This window comes from Propithecus coquereli, unplaced genomic scaffold, assembly GCF_000956105.1.
Source record: "Propithecus coquereli isolate 6110/MARCELLA unplaced genomic scaffold, Pcoq_1.0 Scaffold180, whole genome shotgun sequence".
NCBI lineage: Eukaryota > Metazoa > Chordata > Mammalia > Primates > Indriidae > Propithecus > Propithecus coquereli.
Window position 1 is genome coordinate 2,478,256 of NW_012142746.1, and position 17,330 is coordinate 2,495,585.

Below are 17,330 nucleotides of genomic sequence, written 5' to 3' on the forward strand. Positions count from 1 at the left end.
CTAATAAACATTAGCAAAATGGAATGATAAAACCAAAGGGTAAAAGTGCCTTTAAAAAAACAATTGCAGGGTTTGTAAAGATCCTTCCTACTTTCCTCACATTAAATATTTTATAAAGTCATATGCTATATACATATGACAACTTTTCTGTCTTTCTGCATGGTTAGGATGTCATTCCAGAAAGACAACAATACCACAAAACAACACTCAGAGAATATACGTTCCACACCATTGACATTTATAATTTATGGTTCTAGTCCACAACAACCACTGTGGTCTATACACACACGATGGATAGTACTTAAGAAAACATCCATTTTCTACTTACTTAATCAGAAGAAGGATGAAGCTGTTGCTAACATTTCAATAAAATAGCTGATTCGCAACTAAGGGAAACCAAACTGAATTTAGTGAGAATACTGGCTGACAGATCAAACTTAAGTTCTGGACAAACTTACTGAAAATAATAGAGGTTTAAATATCTATCTCCTCAGGGAAAATTTAATGAATAATTCTACATGCCAAATTTATTTTCTTATGGACTGTATATTTGTATATAGAGAGATTATTTACTTATCACCCCAATTCTTTCATAAATTTACTATGCCCTATTTCATAAAATAGAGCCTTCAAAATAAAAAGCCTGTTAGCTGACAGTTACTACCATGAATGAAGAGCTTCAATTGCTGAATACCCTAATCCTCCAGGAAAATTACATCAAAAATGGACATTTTATGACAGAATCATTCATTTATCTCAAAACCAGAACAAATAGAAAATAACACTGTTAAGGGAATTTAAGTATTTTTCTGACCACTATTGCAGAAACACAGAAACTCAGCAGATTGTAGACATGCAGGAGTGAGCGCTATATAGGAAGAAGTAACAAATCAAACTCAGTACACCTTTAATAACTGAATTCAAAGTAGACTCAGTAAAACCAATTATTTCTTCCTCAAGGCAACCGTTAGCTACAAAGTAAAAATGATTTCATATCCTTGGTCCATAAAGAAGACACATTTATTTACATTCTCAATGGACTAAAAGAGGTTTTAAACTTGCACAATTAAAATTGTATGCCTCCAAAAATATCATATGATTAATGCACTTAACTTAAAGCTTCAGATATTAATAACTTCATTTAGACTTCTTAAAAAACCAACACAAACATACTTTCTAGAGTGCAAAATGCTTCTTATTAAATACTTCAGTAACACAAAAGCAATTTGTTTTTAAACACAGGAATCCTTTTCTGAAGGATCATCACCACAAAGACATCCATTGCCGGCAATGGACGTTGAACAGAACTGCCAGCTTGAATGAAATGCAACATTAAAACTTTGCCTTCCATTTCTTCACCTCTGTCGATGACCCCAGCTACTTGTACAAACTCATCGTCGGACTCTGGTACATGCACATATATGCATCGCAGAGGAGTCTTCGTGCGCAGCCCTGGATTCTTCTGGAGTCCAAGGAATGCAGGTCTTCCAGGGACATCTTCAAGTATTCTCCCACCTCTGGGCATGGGGTAACTTGAGGAATGTTGAAGCCATTCTGACCACCTGTGACAAAGAGGAAGAGCTCTTTTTAGGGCAGTAAAGTTCTAAGCCCTTTTGCTGCCCTGCCGCACCAAAACAATTTCACAGTCCTATAACTCGGAAAAGGCTAATTTTCAGGATCTAAAAGATTACTTCTGATTGCTGGAAGTTAAAGCCTCCCTTAACTCTTGAGAGTTTTCTCAATTTTTGGTTTCTGAAAAGACTCTGGGGCCATTAGTGAATAAAACTGGTAAAAAGACGCATATTCTGAGGTAAGCCCCACTCCTAGTTTCCAGCCTTCTCTCTGTGTTCAGTTAGGGAATAATGTTATCTACACATATGCACACAACGCTGAATTCTTCACACTTGCATATCCCCTCCCAGACACAAGCAGCCCAGAACCCTTTACCATGAGATTGTCTAATTCAGAACAGATCTAGTAAACTGAACACTATTATATTTTCCTAAACTTTAAAAATGTATTTGCACAACTCTAACACCGTTTGTTTTACATGTCATCAGACTCTATGGGTGATGGTGCTCTAGGATGTGGTCTCAGAGGTTCCATAAAAGGCCCTTCTGGTTTCGCTCTCCCCGGGGCTTTTCTAAATGTCTGAAATCTCTGTGCTTTTGGGTTACGCTGTTTAATGCAAATGTTATTAATAACTGAGTCAGGGGCACATCTACAGATGGGGCTCGGCTATGTCCCTCGAGTATATGAGAGCTAAGAAAAGGCAGAAAACTCTTGGTTTAGGGCTTGGACCTCTGGTCAAGAGGCAGCCACAGGGTGTGGCTTAGGTTATTAGAGGGCCACACCGAAGACCTGGAGAGAATGGCCAAAGGAAAAATCGGAGGTAAGAAGAATGGAAGAACATGGAAGTCACACTTCGCAACCTTGCCTAGGTAGAGGTGTGGCTGTTTTGACAGCATTTCATTCCTCAAACCTACTAGAGACTCCGGCGCTCATTAAGTATTTGTTAAATAATGACTAAGCATCCTAGAAAATGGCCTGGCAAGTACAGTATATTCCCCATTTCAGGAAGAAACATTAAATGCAGAACAGGCTTATTTTTCTAAAGAGGATATTTACTTTTCTTCTTAACTTTTGTCATTTGGAAGGCAACATCATTTAGTATTAAAAAACGTAAGCACTGAGATCAGAAAGAATGAGTTAAATATAAGCTATGTGACCTTAGGCACCTTTAACCTAAGGTTTAATAACAGAAAAATGGGAATAATTCCCATCTCACAAGGATTTAGGTAGAATGAGTAATGTACTCCCAGAGAGCCTGGCACACATGTGCTCAGTGCATGGCCACTGTGGCTTATGCAAAAATGAGAGGAGCCTGAAAGTAAGACAACGAAGCTGAAAATAAAATCTCTCAGCCCTAAAGCAAGAATTTTAGGATTCTTTTTTTAACAAAGAACACGTGCATGTCAAAATATCACAACAGTATTATTCCTTAGTTTAGGTAGCAGGGTTGTTAATGCATTCAAGACTTAAAACTGTGTCACCAAGATAACCCTGAAAAGATTGTCTCACAAAATATCTTAGTATTCAGAATAGGCCATCCCACTATGAACTATCCCACTACAAACCAAAATGCTGCCACATGTAGAAGAAAGTTTTTCTAAATACCATCCCGATCCGCCATGCTATCAAAGAAGAGCCAGGCAGAGTCGTCCTTCCCATACTTCACAAAAGCAACATAGTGGCTTGTTTCTATGCAGAGAACAGCAAATAACTCCATCTTCTGGCAAGGGATGCAGCCGTGTCTCCAGTCCCAGTCAGGTAAATCTTTGGGAAGTGACACTGGGTTGTATTTATGATTCAACCTCTTGGGATTAAGGTGGACCTAAAATGGACCATGAAGAGAATGTCATTAACGAGCTACAATGTTTCATATGGATGGACTCTACTTACTCTTATTGAATATACCCCTTATAAAGATCAATGTTTAGCTATCAAGTCAAGGGTCAGAAGAGGCATAAATAATACTATTTTATTATGAATTTTTTAAAGTTAATTATGATTTTAGAAGACTTTTCAAAACCCGCAATCTGTTTTTAACTCTCAGTAAGTTATTGTGCAACAAGAGATCATCCATTAAGTGAAGGAAACTTACTTGAGTGTTGCAGGTTTTGCAAAACTGCTTGATCTTCCCAGCTGAGATGTCCGGATCATCGTAGCACTCTCTGCACTCATACATCGCGAGCCCCCCACAGATCCGGCACTGCCTGGGAGCTGAAACGGGGGGAGTGGGTGGGAGTTACGGGGCCTTTTAAAAATGCATTTGTTTATTAAGATTAAAAATAAAAGTTACACTTTAAAAAGGATAATGTTCATGGCTTCAAAAAAAGTCTGTCCCTCTCCCATCCTCTTAATGGAATTTTCTTGGATTCAAAATATCTTCAAAGACATTTTCTCTGACCAAGTAACAATTTTTTAAAAATAGCATATTGTAGGGTGTTTTCCCCCCATTATAAAACGTCCACTGATGAAAATTCAAACACACAAGAAAGTGTAAATAAGAAAATTAAAAGCACCTGTAATTTCCATTAGCAATAGATAACTGTGTCAATATTATTGTAAACTTTCTCTAATAATTTTATGTCTGAATATTTACATAACTATGTGTGTATGTGTGTTTGTATATATACACATATACTGAGCCCCTCTTGTAAACGTACCAATGTACTTTTCACTTAATATTACATCATGACTGTTTTCATATACTCTGGTCTTCAAAACTATGAATTTGCATGGCAGTAGTGTCATTGTACAGACACTCAACTCATTTGACTACTCCCCTCTTGTTAACGTTTAGGTTGTTTCTAATTTCTTAATCACGTGACAATAAGCATATTTGCATATAAAATATTTATTTTCATTCTGATTATTTTCTTAGAATAAATTCCTAGAACTAAAATTACTGGCTTGATATTTCCAGGCTCTTCAGATACTGAATTGCCTCTTAGAAGTACTGTCTCCAGTTAGACTCTTACTCACAACTAACGAGAAGGACCTGACAGACTATTTCCTAAAAAACAACAAAACAAACTAAAAAATCTTATACTTACTGTCTTCAAGTAAATCTGTTATATTTAATTCCAGAGAAGGAAAAATTTTTTTAAACAGTTTAAAGTCTTTTCCAAATCGAGGCATCTGAATAATCAGACATGATGGTGCCTATAAAAAAGATACATATTTTTAGAATCAACGTGCTGAAAAAAAATTTCCCTATAAAACCAAAATAGTCATGTCTGTCAAATCAAGCGGTGATTTTTGCCATAAATTGATCGCCTGCAAAACAGGAGCCACACAGCAGACACGCAGCACTCACAGGCCACAAGTCGAGTAGTCTGTGATCACATGGACTCACCAAGACCCAGCGGTCAGGAAGTTCAACAATCTTGGGTCTCAAATAATATGAGGACTACTGATAGTGGCATTTTACTTTGGGTTTATATTTAATAAAGGTTTGGGAGAAATTGTTTTTGCAAATGTGATACAGAAACTGTCACAGAAAGACACAATTCTTTGTATTTCAATAATAAATTCATTTATATTGGCTTATTAATGAATATAAATTATTTTTCTTTTGCTCTCTACTGAGTGCCTTCATTATTTTAGTAGTACATGCTTATGTTTTATTATATTTATTTCTGAAGGAATGTTTTGGTAAAACCTTAACAGCCACAGTTATTTCTTTATATCTTTTGATATATTCAGATAACATGCTTGGGTAAAATGATAATTTTTTAAAAAAACATAAATCTTCCTTTTGCTTTAAACGACTTAAAAGTTTTCAAGTTACAAATTAGCTTGGTGTTTTCTTTGGCACCAAAAATCCAAAAAGTTCAATCTTAATCATAAGGTATTTTTTATATGGACAAGTTGAAACATTGCACATTTTTTTAAATTTGTGTTTTCGTAACAGTTTGTGTTTCATACTGTTCTCAGCTGGTTAAAATCAATAGATATTGACTCTACCAATAGTCTTAAGAATCCTAAGGGCTTTCATATAAAATACAGTGAGTATTACTAACCTCTGCAAATTTCAGGTTACTATTGATAAAAGACCACTCTAACAACTGCTGAATGGTAGGAACTCCAACTTTCTCATTTTTTTCCATAAAAATTTGATAGAAGTAACAATCTTGTACTTTTTGACCTGCTGATCTAAAAGCATGCAGAAAAAAATATAATTTATTTATTAAATGATTAAATCAAAATGTGAAGTTGTTCCAGTGGTATTTGAGAACAGAAAAACCATACAATCGATGATGCAGTTTGGGATAGTAAGAACGACAGGAAGAAAAGAAAACTATTTGGATAAAATAATCAAATGTACTTTGCTCAAGACCTCATAAATGATTTCTTGTTTTGGTTTTTATATTGAAAAGTTCTCTTAGTTATCAGGAGAAAAATAATGGAATAATAACCCCAATCAAGAAGCACTGTGTGAACAATAATAACCAGAAGCTAAAATCACTTAGTTCAACTTCACCATCCAAGTCTAAAAAGAAGCAAATTGCATTTAATGCTCAAAACAGGAAAATAAAATCTTACACCAATGCATTCCTGAATGTGACAGACCCTTGGAAGACCTTCTAGACCAAACTTTCATTTCTAAAATGAAGGCCCTGAGATCCAGGGAAGGAGAATGACTTCGCAGCATGTCAAAGGAAGAACTAGGTAAGGAACCCAGGTATAACCACCTGGGTTGTAACAGTAAGCTAACAACCACTTACCATTCTTTCTGCTAAAGTATGTTGTCCTTTAAATGGTCACTCATTTAGTCAACAAGTACCAAGTAAATGCCTACTACAGGGTGTCCCAAAGGTCTCCATACAAAGGAAAAATTCTGTAAAATTTTATAATGAATATTTTGTAAGTAAAGGTACCTTTAGCTACAATTTCCCATTTTCCCTATGTATGGTGACTTTCGGGACACCCTGTATATGCCAATCACAGTGTCACCTTTACATTAAACATTTTTCCTTCTCAGTATTTTACTACAGAACGCTGATAATCTTTAAGACTAACTATATCAAAAGGATTCATAATCTTTAAGTCTACCATTTACCTTTTTAGTAGAATTTCTGGATATAAAGTCAGACTGTTTATATCTAGACTTATATCTAGATTTCAAGTTTTGGGGGGAAAATATTAACATAGTTTTCAAAGAAAACTTCAGCTATTCAAAGACCAGACTGCAGAAAACTTCAGCTTCCCAAAGCAACTTGCACCCAAAATGAACAAAATTTATTTGGTAACAAAACAGGAGATTCTTGAGACCCTACAACAAATAAAAACAGATGATAACCAAAAAACATGAAGGTTATGCTATACCAATATTTTACTTGGCAGTTGATGACTACAAAAGGCCAGAATTTTTGTGTGAAAGCCCAAAAGCATAGAAAATTAATAGGTAACAGAAAAAAATAGGACAGGAAACTAAGAAACGAGAAAGTAGTAGAGTCAGTAGTTACAAGTAGAAACAATAATGGCAGCGGGAGAGAAGGCACGGTGGTCGAAGGGAGCACGGAGTTGCAGACACTTGAGCGAAGGCACCCAGAAACCAGGATGGAGAAGACAACGGCTTTGTGACACTGGGGCAGAAGGGGGAGGGGGAACAACACTCACTCAAACCTCATTTCTAAAGTTTTAGAAGGGTAAAACCCTAGAGAATGACAACAAAGTTGGTGCTAGTGAACAAAACTGTGCAATTTAGATTGCAGTTTTCCACTGAGGAAAACCAAAGGGCAGAAGGGTACAAATGTGTTAACTTTAAAATAAAATGGACAATTACAGAGAAGATAAAAACACTTGGAATGGTATCATTTGGCTCTATCTACCTTTGTGACACAGACCATAATGGATAGCCACTAAAATTCTTCACAGATTCTGGGTTACCCAGCAATATGGAATATAATACAGATATGATATGTCCATAGACTAAGAATACCAGACCACGTCCTACAATGAGAGTTACCCGGTAATACAATCTGAAAGTTTCCCTACGTCTTTGCTTCTTGATTGCTAATGTTATTCCATCATTTTTCTTGGAATATTTTGCTGCCAATCACCATGCTTTCCCGTTAGTGGCTATGACTTTAGTTTCACTTTGTCTTTAACACTGCACATGCAATTCATCACTATTATTATCACTATTATTCACATCTTTTAGATGTGAAGGCTTAATTTACCCAAATTTACCAATTTCTTCATTCTTCCTTATTTCTTGCATTCCACTCCCTTATTCTAAATTCAATTTTGTTTTACTAAAGTATATCCTCGGTAAGTCTCTGAATGGTTATTTAGTCCTAGTTCTTCCTGCTCAGGAATTCTGAATATCTTTACTCTTAGAATTAAAGTCTGTTAAAAATTCTGAAAATTCTTCAGCTATTATTCCTTGAAATATTGCTTTTTCCCTATTCTCTCTAGTGTCTCTTTCTGGAACTCCAGTCAGAATCTATCTTCCATGTATCTCATGTACTTTTTCTTGTTTTCTAACTCTTTATCCCTTTGGGCTACATTCTAGGTACTTTTTTCAACTCTATCTTCCGAATGAGCGATTCTCTCTTCGGCTGTGTATGTTGCATTCAGTGAGGTACCCATCCCACTCATCATGATATATATTCTATTTCTGGAAATTTTGTTTTAGTTTATTTGATTTTGTCTGTTACCAAATCTGTTTTTATTTTCCATTGGTATCTAGTTCTTCTTTTGTCTCTTCAATCATTTAAGAATATCTTTTAGATACCTTTCAAGCTCTTTTAGACTATTTTATTATTGCAGATTTTTAAGGTACCCATCCTCCTATTTGTTGCCTTAGCTGACTCTCCCTCAGTCAGAAAGAAAGGCTAGAGAAGGGGAAGAATGACATTTGAAAAAAAAGAGCTAACTTAAAATTATTTTTTAAACAGTGATTCTCAATATGAAGAGGTTGCTTAGGGGGTGGGTGGGACAGTGTACACTTCAAGGGGTGTAAGAACTTCCCAGGGCCCTTTGAAATCCACAAGGCCTTCAGACTCTGAGATGTATTCCTGGATGTGCCTGGCAGTATTCAGCCTATGTTATTACTGGGAGTGTATTACATCCCTTAGGTATGTGAACTAGAAAAAAAAGATGAAAACAAATGTTTTAAGCATCTGTAATTTATCTCTTTAAAATGAAAAACAAAATTGACTTTTTTCTCCCAAAGTACCTGCTAGGTTTGCTATATCATATATTAAATATATCTTTCCTTCCCTTTTGTGTTTGGAAGCGGACCTTTCAGTGTAGACACTGAAATACTACATATCATTAATTTTATTTCTGAGCTTTCTATCTAGTTTTATTAATCCATATTTCTAATTTTATGCCAGTATCACACGCTATTTTAATGTCTATTGCTTTGCCTTTATAGCTTATAATAGAACTCTTTTTTTAAACAATTCTTCAATATTTTTACCTACTTCATTTTGTAGAGAACTCTAAAATCACTTTCCTAAGTTCTAAAAATAAAGTTAAGATCTTATTTATGTGCAAATTAATTCATAAAAATTAACATATTTGTTTAATCTTCCTTCCTAGAACACAATCTTTCTCACTAATTAATCAAATCCCCCTTTAGCTCTGCATAAGTCTTTTTAAAAATCTCTCTCAATAAAATTGATTTCTTGGTATTTTATACTTTTATGAAGTATAAAATTATTCTTTTTCATATTTTCTTGAAGGTATACAGAAATGCTATTGATTTTTCCATGGCTATTTTACACAGCTAAATTACAAATTCTTTTGTTAATTATAGTATTTTCTAGACAATTCTTTAAGATTTTCTAGGTACACATATGGTTATTACCATCTTTGAATAGATAATAAATGTGAGCTCTTGATATTTATGTACTATGTCTCATTTCATTAGTTACAATTTCCCAAACAATATCAAACCACAATTGTGGCCGTATCCACCCTTCCTTCTCCTTGCCCATCAACTCAATACTGGCATCAAACGTCACTTAGGACATAGGTGAGTAAGAGTACTCATCTACAGTTAGCTTTTGGGGAAATGTATAGTATGTGACCAAGATTCTCAATAGAGAAACCCAGGTTAAAATGTAAAAAGGACCACTGTTTTAGACTATGAACATTCAAACTATCCTAAAAGTTTAGCCATTTAGAACATTTCACTAAGAACTTTATTGCATTTAATTCAAGGCTTTCATTCAACATGGAGGCGGAAAAAGACCAAGTTACACAGGTAAGAACAAGAAAGCTAACTTAAGGCTAAATTAATTCTCTGATAGGCAGACAAAAACGGTGCTCTCCCAGTATTTGATTAGGTTAGAATGAGATTCTCCTAAAAGGTTCATTAATTTAAGTTACAAAAATATTTATATACAGTTTCATAAGAAAATGATTTGCAATAATACTTATCATTACATTTAAAATTAAAAGTACACATTTACATTGGATTTGTTCTTCAAATAAAGTATGGTACCATAGAGAGGACAATGAATAAAATTAATTGCATTATATTCACCTAGCATATTAAGAGCTCTGCATAAATACAACATGAAGTAATCACCAAAGAAATCATTTCTACTCCAGTGACGGCAGTAGAAGTGAGGACTATCTACTTTTCCAGTGCTTCTATAACAATTTAAAAGTTACCTTATTTTTAGCAATGGTTCTACCCTTAAAATATGATGAAATAAGATATTCAAGAATTCTTCAGGATCTAGGAGAAAATATAAAATCAAATCAGTCACAGACAAAATTTTTAATCATTCTATTTTTTATTTATAAGTCATATTTCTATACTGAATTCAATTTCATTCCTTCAATATTATCTCAATTAAAACACGGTTTTCAAGTTTTCCTGACAAAGGAAAAATACAAAGGATATTTTAAAGTATTATGTTTCAAATTTGTTGTAACTTTATTGCATTTAAAAGGGTATAATAATTCATGAATAGTGAAATAATTAATTTATTTGGGGAGTATAAGATAAGTGGAACAAAACCTGAAGTGTGCCCTGTTTTTTCCCACTATTTAAATAATTTTCAAGCCTTGAAACATTATAGCTGGTTACAATATGCTGCTAACAAGTTCAAAATCAAGCACTGAATCTATAAGTCAATTAGCTATGAAGAGATTAAAACTGTTAAACTTAATCCTCGTCAGCAGGTTTGTAACTCCCTTTTATAACAAGGAAAACAAAGTAGGAAAATGTAGATGACTCAACACAACCCTTCACCACAGAAAGAGGAACATTCAGAATATTATTGCTGGATGGAAAGGGAAGAATTTTTTATTTAACGTTAACTGCCACGTGAGTTGTATTTAACTCACGGTAGTTTTGAGCCCGGGGCCTCGTGAAGCATATGTAACTCACACGTCCCTTTACCTTGGGAACTGTGTGAAGTGAACTGTTTTTCAAGTTGCATATAACTTACACACAGAAAACAATAAAAAATGACAATTTTTTCATTAAATTAGAGAGGATCATTTTGTTTTCAAAGATTTTATTCTATTTTAGTAATAAAACACTGTGGCCCCAAGGAAAAATTTTTCTTTCTAGTGTGGCAGACAATATGTTAAGCATTTAATATCCTAGAACCAGCCACCTTCTGAAAGGGGTTCATTATTCCACATCATCATTCACTCTTAGAAGAGAGGAAGAATTTACAAAAAGTGGAGAAAATAATATATCACATAGAAAGAAATTTGTAAAATAAAACCCAAACAACACATACATTTCAGCTAATAATTTAGTAAATGCATATGATTTCAAGGTATTTTTAATGAATATACTATAAATTAAAATAGTCACCTTTTTCTTCAGAGGTAAATCCTGAGGCAGCCTCTACTTTTTCAAGTATTTTCCTCAGTTTCATAATTTTTGTGGCACACACATATCCAAATCTATGTTAGTAAAAAACATTAATTAATTGATAGTGGCATATATATTAAATTATATAACACACCTTGATAATTATACATTTCTCATACAACTCCAACATGTCATAAATCAATAGGCTAGACAACTGTTTTGAAAATACAATTATAGGCTGCTTCTTGAGGTTTGAAAAATTAAAGATACAGAACCAGAATTATCCCAGACACTATTATACGCCTTATATTTGTCACATATTAACACAAGAAAAATATTTTTTAAAAAGTTTGTGATGAGTATATGATTTTGAGAGAGAAAGTCCTTTTAATACTAAAGGGTGAAATAGCCACAGGGAAATGGGAGACGGCATTAATAAGAAATTGAAAATCTAAAATCTGCAATCAAACCGTATCAGCATAATTATGACATTTTCTCTCATCTTTGTCTGAATACAGGGCATATTCACTAAGTTTAATGTCAATGTAAAATTTTAATTCTGAAAATCACTTCAGAAGAGACCTTTGTGGCCACCATGGGTTTAATAAGGGCAAGTCAGAACTAGCTAATCTTATATCCATTTCTTATACTGACTATTCATCCACTCATTGGCTCCCTGCAGCCAACATGTATTGAGCATCTACCACTTAACGCAGTAATCTAACCTGCTAGCCACTGGGAATACAAAACGACTACACAGAAACTCTGCCATTGAGAAGCTTGCAATCAATGGAGAAAGCAGAGGTTTCAGCACCGAATAAAACCAGTCAGCTACAATACAGATATGAATGCTGCAGACAAGGGAATCTGGATCCCAACAGGGCATCTGACAAGTTTCTTACTGTGGACAGGGGACAAAGTGTGATTAATTATGATTCTTACCTCATTGGACAATAGCATTCAAAGAATGTTTATTAATGAAATTAAAGTATTTTCGAAGGAAGGAAGTGCCTTAGAATTTTGGATTTGACCTGTCTTGTTCCAATATTACTTGAGGGTAAAAAATAAAAAGTATGTTTGAAAATTTGCATAAGACAAAATAATTAATGTAAAAATCAAGACTCATAGTTATCTTTAAAAGTTAAGATATAGAGAATTCATTACAGAATTTAAGGAAAACAAAAGATATAAGCAGAGACATTTATTCTCTGATAATTTACTTTCCTAGTCATGTGATATAGTAGGTCATTTGGAATGTTCATTTATTTCAGTATTCTGCTGTTTTTGGTAAAAAGCTTACATAAAACTATTTTTTATTTTAATTGTTAAATAAGAAAAGTATGTCATAAGATTTAAATTTATCTTCATATGGACTTTACGTTACATAGTTTGCTTTCTATACCCCAGTATGAACAAATTTGTTTTATGATCTATGGTCCTAATTCTTCATAGTTTAAATTTTATAATGTGACATTATCACATATCACTATTATCACCTATTCAAAGTCTTTACTAGATGTCTCCTGTCACTTGTGCTTGTACCATTACAAATTGCTTCCTGGGGCCAAAATAAGACACATTTATAATTCCTAAACTAGGAAATGGAAAAAGAATCACCTTTTTAAGGGAGGTGGAGGCAGGTCTAAATATGTTCCTTTAACATGTTACTAAACTATATCACATCTGTTGCTAGTATTAATACAAAAGCATTAAATACTAGCTATTCTATAAATAAAAATTTCCCTTGCTCCTTTTCTTTTTTTTTTTTTTTGAGACTGGGTTTTGTTCTGTCACCCAGGTTGGAGTGCGGTGACACGATCATAGCTCACAGTAACCTCAACCATCTGGGCTCAAGGGATCCTCTGGCCTCAGCCTCCCAAGTAGCTAGAACTACAGGCGTGCACCATCATGCTTGGCTAATTTTTTTTTATTTTTGGTAGATACAGTGTCTTGCTATATTGCCCAGGCTAGTCTCCAACTCCTGGCCTCAAACAAGCCTCTCACCTCAGCCTCCCAAAGTGCTGGGATTACAGGCATGAGCCACAGCACTTGGTCCCTCGTTCCTTTTCTTTCAAATAAAATTAAGTTTAAGAAGCCAGACTATACCAATATACAGCATGATTACTGTTAGGGGTAATAAACTAACTGATGGAATAAACTACTTCAAAAGATAAGAACCCCAAGTACTATATATCAGCTTTTCTAAACCTACTGCAATTACTAAATTATGGTATACTCTATCAAAATGGTTTAAATAATTTCATGGAATATACTATGTCCTACACCTTGGCAAGATTTAACAAATTAAATAAGTAAAGAAAGGGCTGGGCATGGTGGCTTACGCCTGTAATCCTAGCTCTCTGGGAGGCCGAGGCGGGCGGACTGTTTGAGCTCAGGAGTTCGAAACTAGCCTGAGCAAGAGCAAGACCCCGTCTCTACTAAAATTAGAAAGAAATTAATCAGACAACTAAAAATATATAGAAAAAATTAGCCAGGCATGGTGGCGCATGCCTGTAGTCCCAGCTACTCGGGAGGCTGAGGCAGGAAGATCGCTTGAGCCCAGGAGTTTGAAGTTGCTGTGAGCTAGGATGACGCCACGGCACTCTAGCCCAGGCAACACAATGAGACTCTGTCTCAAAAAAAAAAAAAAAAAAATAAGTAAAAAAAGTACAAGGACCAAAGGTTAAAACAATTTATTTTTCACCAAGCGAACTAATTTTCATCCATTTCTTATTACATGAAAGCAGGATATAAATTAATTACTGTACCAGTAAACAGCAAATAGGACGCCATCTAAAGGCAAAGTAACTATGAATCTTCTACTTACATTCTCAGAGGATTAACAATTTCTGTCCTCAGTAGCTCTTGAGTTTCACTGTAATATTCTACATCATTCTTTTCTTTGGGTCTAAGTAACACAGTGTCCAGAACAGAACTAAAAGCAAATAAACTGAAAAATAAAAAGAATATCTTTCTTCATGCTAGAAATGTATTTTTCAAGAAACAATTCTAAAAAGGAGAAGAGGAAAAAAAAAGCAAAGCCTAAAACAAATAACATAACAATTTATGTTTTTCATTAACACAAGTACCCAAAACCCCTGTGAAGATTCCCGTGATTCAATCACAGAGACCTAGATATCCTTTCAGTTAAGGAGAATACTAGTACTGAGAAGGCAAACTATAGATTGACATTATTAAAACATAAAAACGTGCCTACAGCATATTAAGAAAGAAAACTTCTTTGCAAAAGTTGAAAGAGGGCCTACAAATCTGAGTGTAATTACAGACAAGACAGCAGAGGAGGAAGTTTGGAAACTACCTCGCAAGGCGAACACTACCCAGTATCATACTTCTCTCTCCCCATGCTCATTTGCAGAGATCTAAATTTCTTTAAATGTTAAAATCACTTGTGAGTGACTAATAGCAATAACTTGCTGGTATCAAAGAAAAAGAAAATTTGGCTGTTAATACAGATTTTTATCAGGAAATCTAAAGAATATTTTATCAATGCTGCAAGGCTTATTTTTGTTAACATATCTGAGAAACTGAAAGTATTTTGCAAACAAAATGGCCTGTCAGTTTTATTCTCCCTACTTTAAAAATCTGAACATCCCATATTAACTTCCTAATTCTTACAACATGACTGTACTGGCAGTGTACAATCCTCAGAGCCTAAAGATTCTTGCCATGTTAAGTTGTTTCACTCTGGAAAAAACTACCTACACCAGGCAACAGTGATTCTACTGAAAATAATTTTCTAAAATAATGTAGTTTTATGATTGCCTCTACCTCCTAAAACAAATACAGCACATCATCCAATGGCCTATCGCAAGTCATGTTATTTGTTATACACACAAAGATTTCCCAGCTACTTTGCTGTAACTGCTCCACTTGTAACAGTATCACTCACCTCTTACTCATTATTATTACATTACTTTTTATGGTAATGTTTTGGATAGCAACTTGAGATAATATTCAATAAATTACAAGCAGTATATTATGAAAAGCAAATCTTCCTTTCTTTCCTGACCCCTAATCATCTTGTTTCTCTACTCAGAGGCAGTTGGCAGTTTCTTTCACATATACACACACACATATATCCCTGCCTGTAGGACACTACCTCTACCTGCATTAATTTTAAACTTACCAGAATAAGGTTGAGTCTAAGTAACAAGAATTATAATGACCCTGGATACCTTTCTTCTTTCCAATCATTATCTCCAAACCTTCTTTTTCCATTTTTGGTGGAGTATTTTCTTCTACTACTTCACTTAAGTAGCCTCCAAATGCTGAAAAGATTTTGAAAAATGTAAATGAAAACAATTCTTTTAAACTATTGCAATATGTATTCCCATATATATTTCTTCATTTTAAAATGTTTTGGTATTTTGAGCAAAATTTATTCCTCAACTTCAAGTTAAAGATAGGCTTTGGTTAACTGCTGTTCAGCTTGGCTTGTAAAAATTGCTATTGTTCATTTTCAACTGCGCTTCCTCTGTAATTTAAAAAACACTTTGGAGTATTAAGTAACATGCAAAAAGCATCTGTCAAGTAAAATATTTTCTTTCTCAAATATTTTATTATTTATCTGAAAGTGCTTTCTTTTCAAGTTTGAAAAGAAACAAAAAATTTGAAAGTACTATTTCAACATAAAGAAAAATGTTTTTCATCAAGATGGCTTTTCTGTTTACACTTGCTGAACCCTCAAGATGCTTCGCCACTATTATCCACAACTGAAAAGGGACAGCGTCAAGAAATTGCCACCTACTGCAAGTGCTGAGGAGAGCTGTCCTCCACCAATCAATCTAAAATTACTTACACTCACTCTGAGTTCTTGATAAAATATGCTTATTGGTGTACTTAAACACACATCGAGAGGGAAATCAGTGCCAAAAAGGCAGCCACATTTCAGTTTCTACCTCCTGCACTGCTGAAAAGTAAATGTCTGTAATCAACAAGAAGAGAAAAATAAACCCCACTATTTTTAACTTTTCAAGTCCCAAACACCTTTCCTGATTAATACTGAACACTTTTTTAAAATGTCACCTCTTATGATAACTTTCTTATATACCAAGAAACAATTTTTACTGACTTAAAAGCTTGATGAGCACTGCTAAGAAAGATATTTAAACAATGTCACCATCACCTAATAATGCAAAACGGTGTAAGATTAGAACTAGAATCATTCCAGATTGGTAAGTAAAGGGAAAACATTCAAATACCTAAAGAGTTACAGCGTTCGATCTGATTGGAAACAGGCTGCAGTGACGCAAACCTAGAGTCAGGCCTGCAGCTCTTCAGTTTAACAAACAGCGCCTTCTTCAGGGCACAGGTGAAATACCGCGTGCCCTTAAAGGTTCCGTCTGTACAGCCGGCACATTCATCCTCCTGAAACAGAAATGCCTTGATATGCATTACACTGTACTTTGCAAAGGTAGTATACACAGAGCTAAGGTTTCTTAGACCTGTTTCTCATTCACTCTTTCTTAGAACTCCCCCTTCACACTTGTACTGAGAACTACATTAAGTAAAAGGGGTTGGCTAAAAAGTGCTTCAGCCCGCAGCTATTGATTTAAGAAATTAATTCTCTAATCCAGCAAGAAGTCCTCAATACATTTCCTTTCAGAATATATGCTTAAAGCAAAGAATCGATGCTTAAAACTTCCCTGGTTAACTTGCTTTCTCACATCATTTCTACAAGCATTAAAACTTGGAAGAAGGAGGAAGTCATTTATTTTAACAACTCTTTCCCCCTTCCATCGTACTGACTAGTATGGAAAAAAACAAAGTAAAAAAAAAAAAAAAAAAAAAAAAACAAATGGCTACCATATGAAAAAATGTTCAATATCACTTATCATCAGAGAAATGCAAATTGAAATGTCAAACAATATGCTTTCCTGGTCTCCAAAGGGAAAATCTTTCCCTCTACTGAAGATCTCAAAAGATCTTTGAAAATGGTGATTAATTT

At 34.4% G+C, this 17,330-nt stretch overlaps 1 protein-coding gene across 4 annotated transcripts in view; it reads right to left on the minus strand.

Moving 5' to 3' along the window:
• Window positions 1-997: 997 nt before the first annotated feature.
• Window positions 998-17,330, minus strand: part of CYLD (cylindromatosis (turban tumor syndrome)) — a 60,291-nt gene continuing 43,958 nt past the window's right edge. For all 4 annotated transcript variants that reach the window (XM_012642621.1, XM_012642619.1, XM_012642620.1 and 1 more), the window contains 10 exons: window positions 16,585-16,750; window positions 15,510-15,651; window positions 14,190-14,312; window positions 11,363-11,454; window positions 10,201-10,267; window positions 5,589-5,721; window positions 4,620-4,728; window positions 3,665-3,783; window positions 3,178-3,394; window positions 998-1,562 (listed from right to left, as the gene is read on the minus strand). In XM_012642621.1, coding sequence (XP_012498075.1) covers window positions 1,378-1,562; window positions 3,178-3,394; window positions 3,665-3,783; window positions 4,620-4,728; window positions 5,589-5,721; window positions 10,201-10,267; window positions 11,363-11,454; window positions 14,190-14,312; window positions 15,510-15,651; window positions 16,585-16,750 — 1,353 coding nt within the window. In that variant the 3' untranslated portion in view covers window positions 998-1,377. The remainder of the gene's footprint in view (window positions 1,563-3,177; window positions 3,395-3,664; window positions 3,784-4,619; window positions 4,729-5,588; window positions 5,722-10,200; window positions 10,268-11,362; window positions 11,455-14,189; window positions 14,313-15,509; window positions 15,652-16,584; window positions 16,751-17,330) is intronic.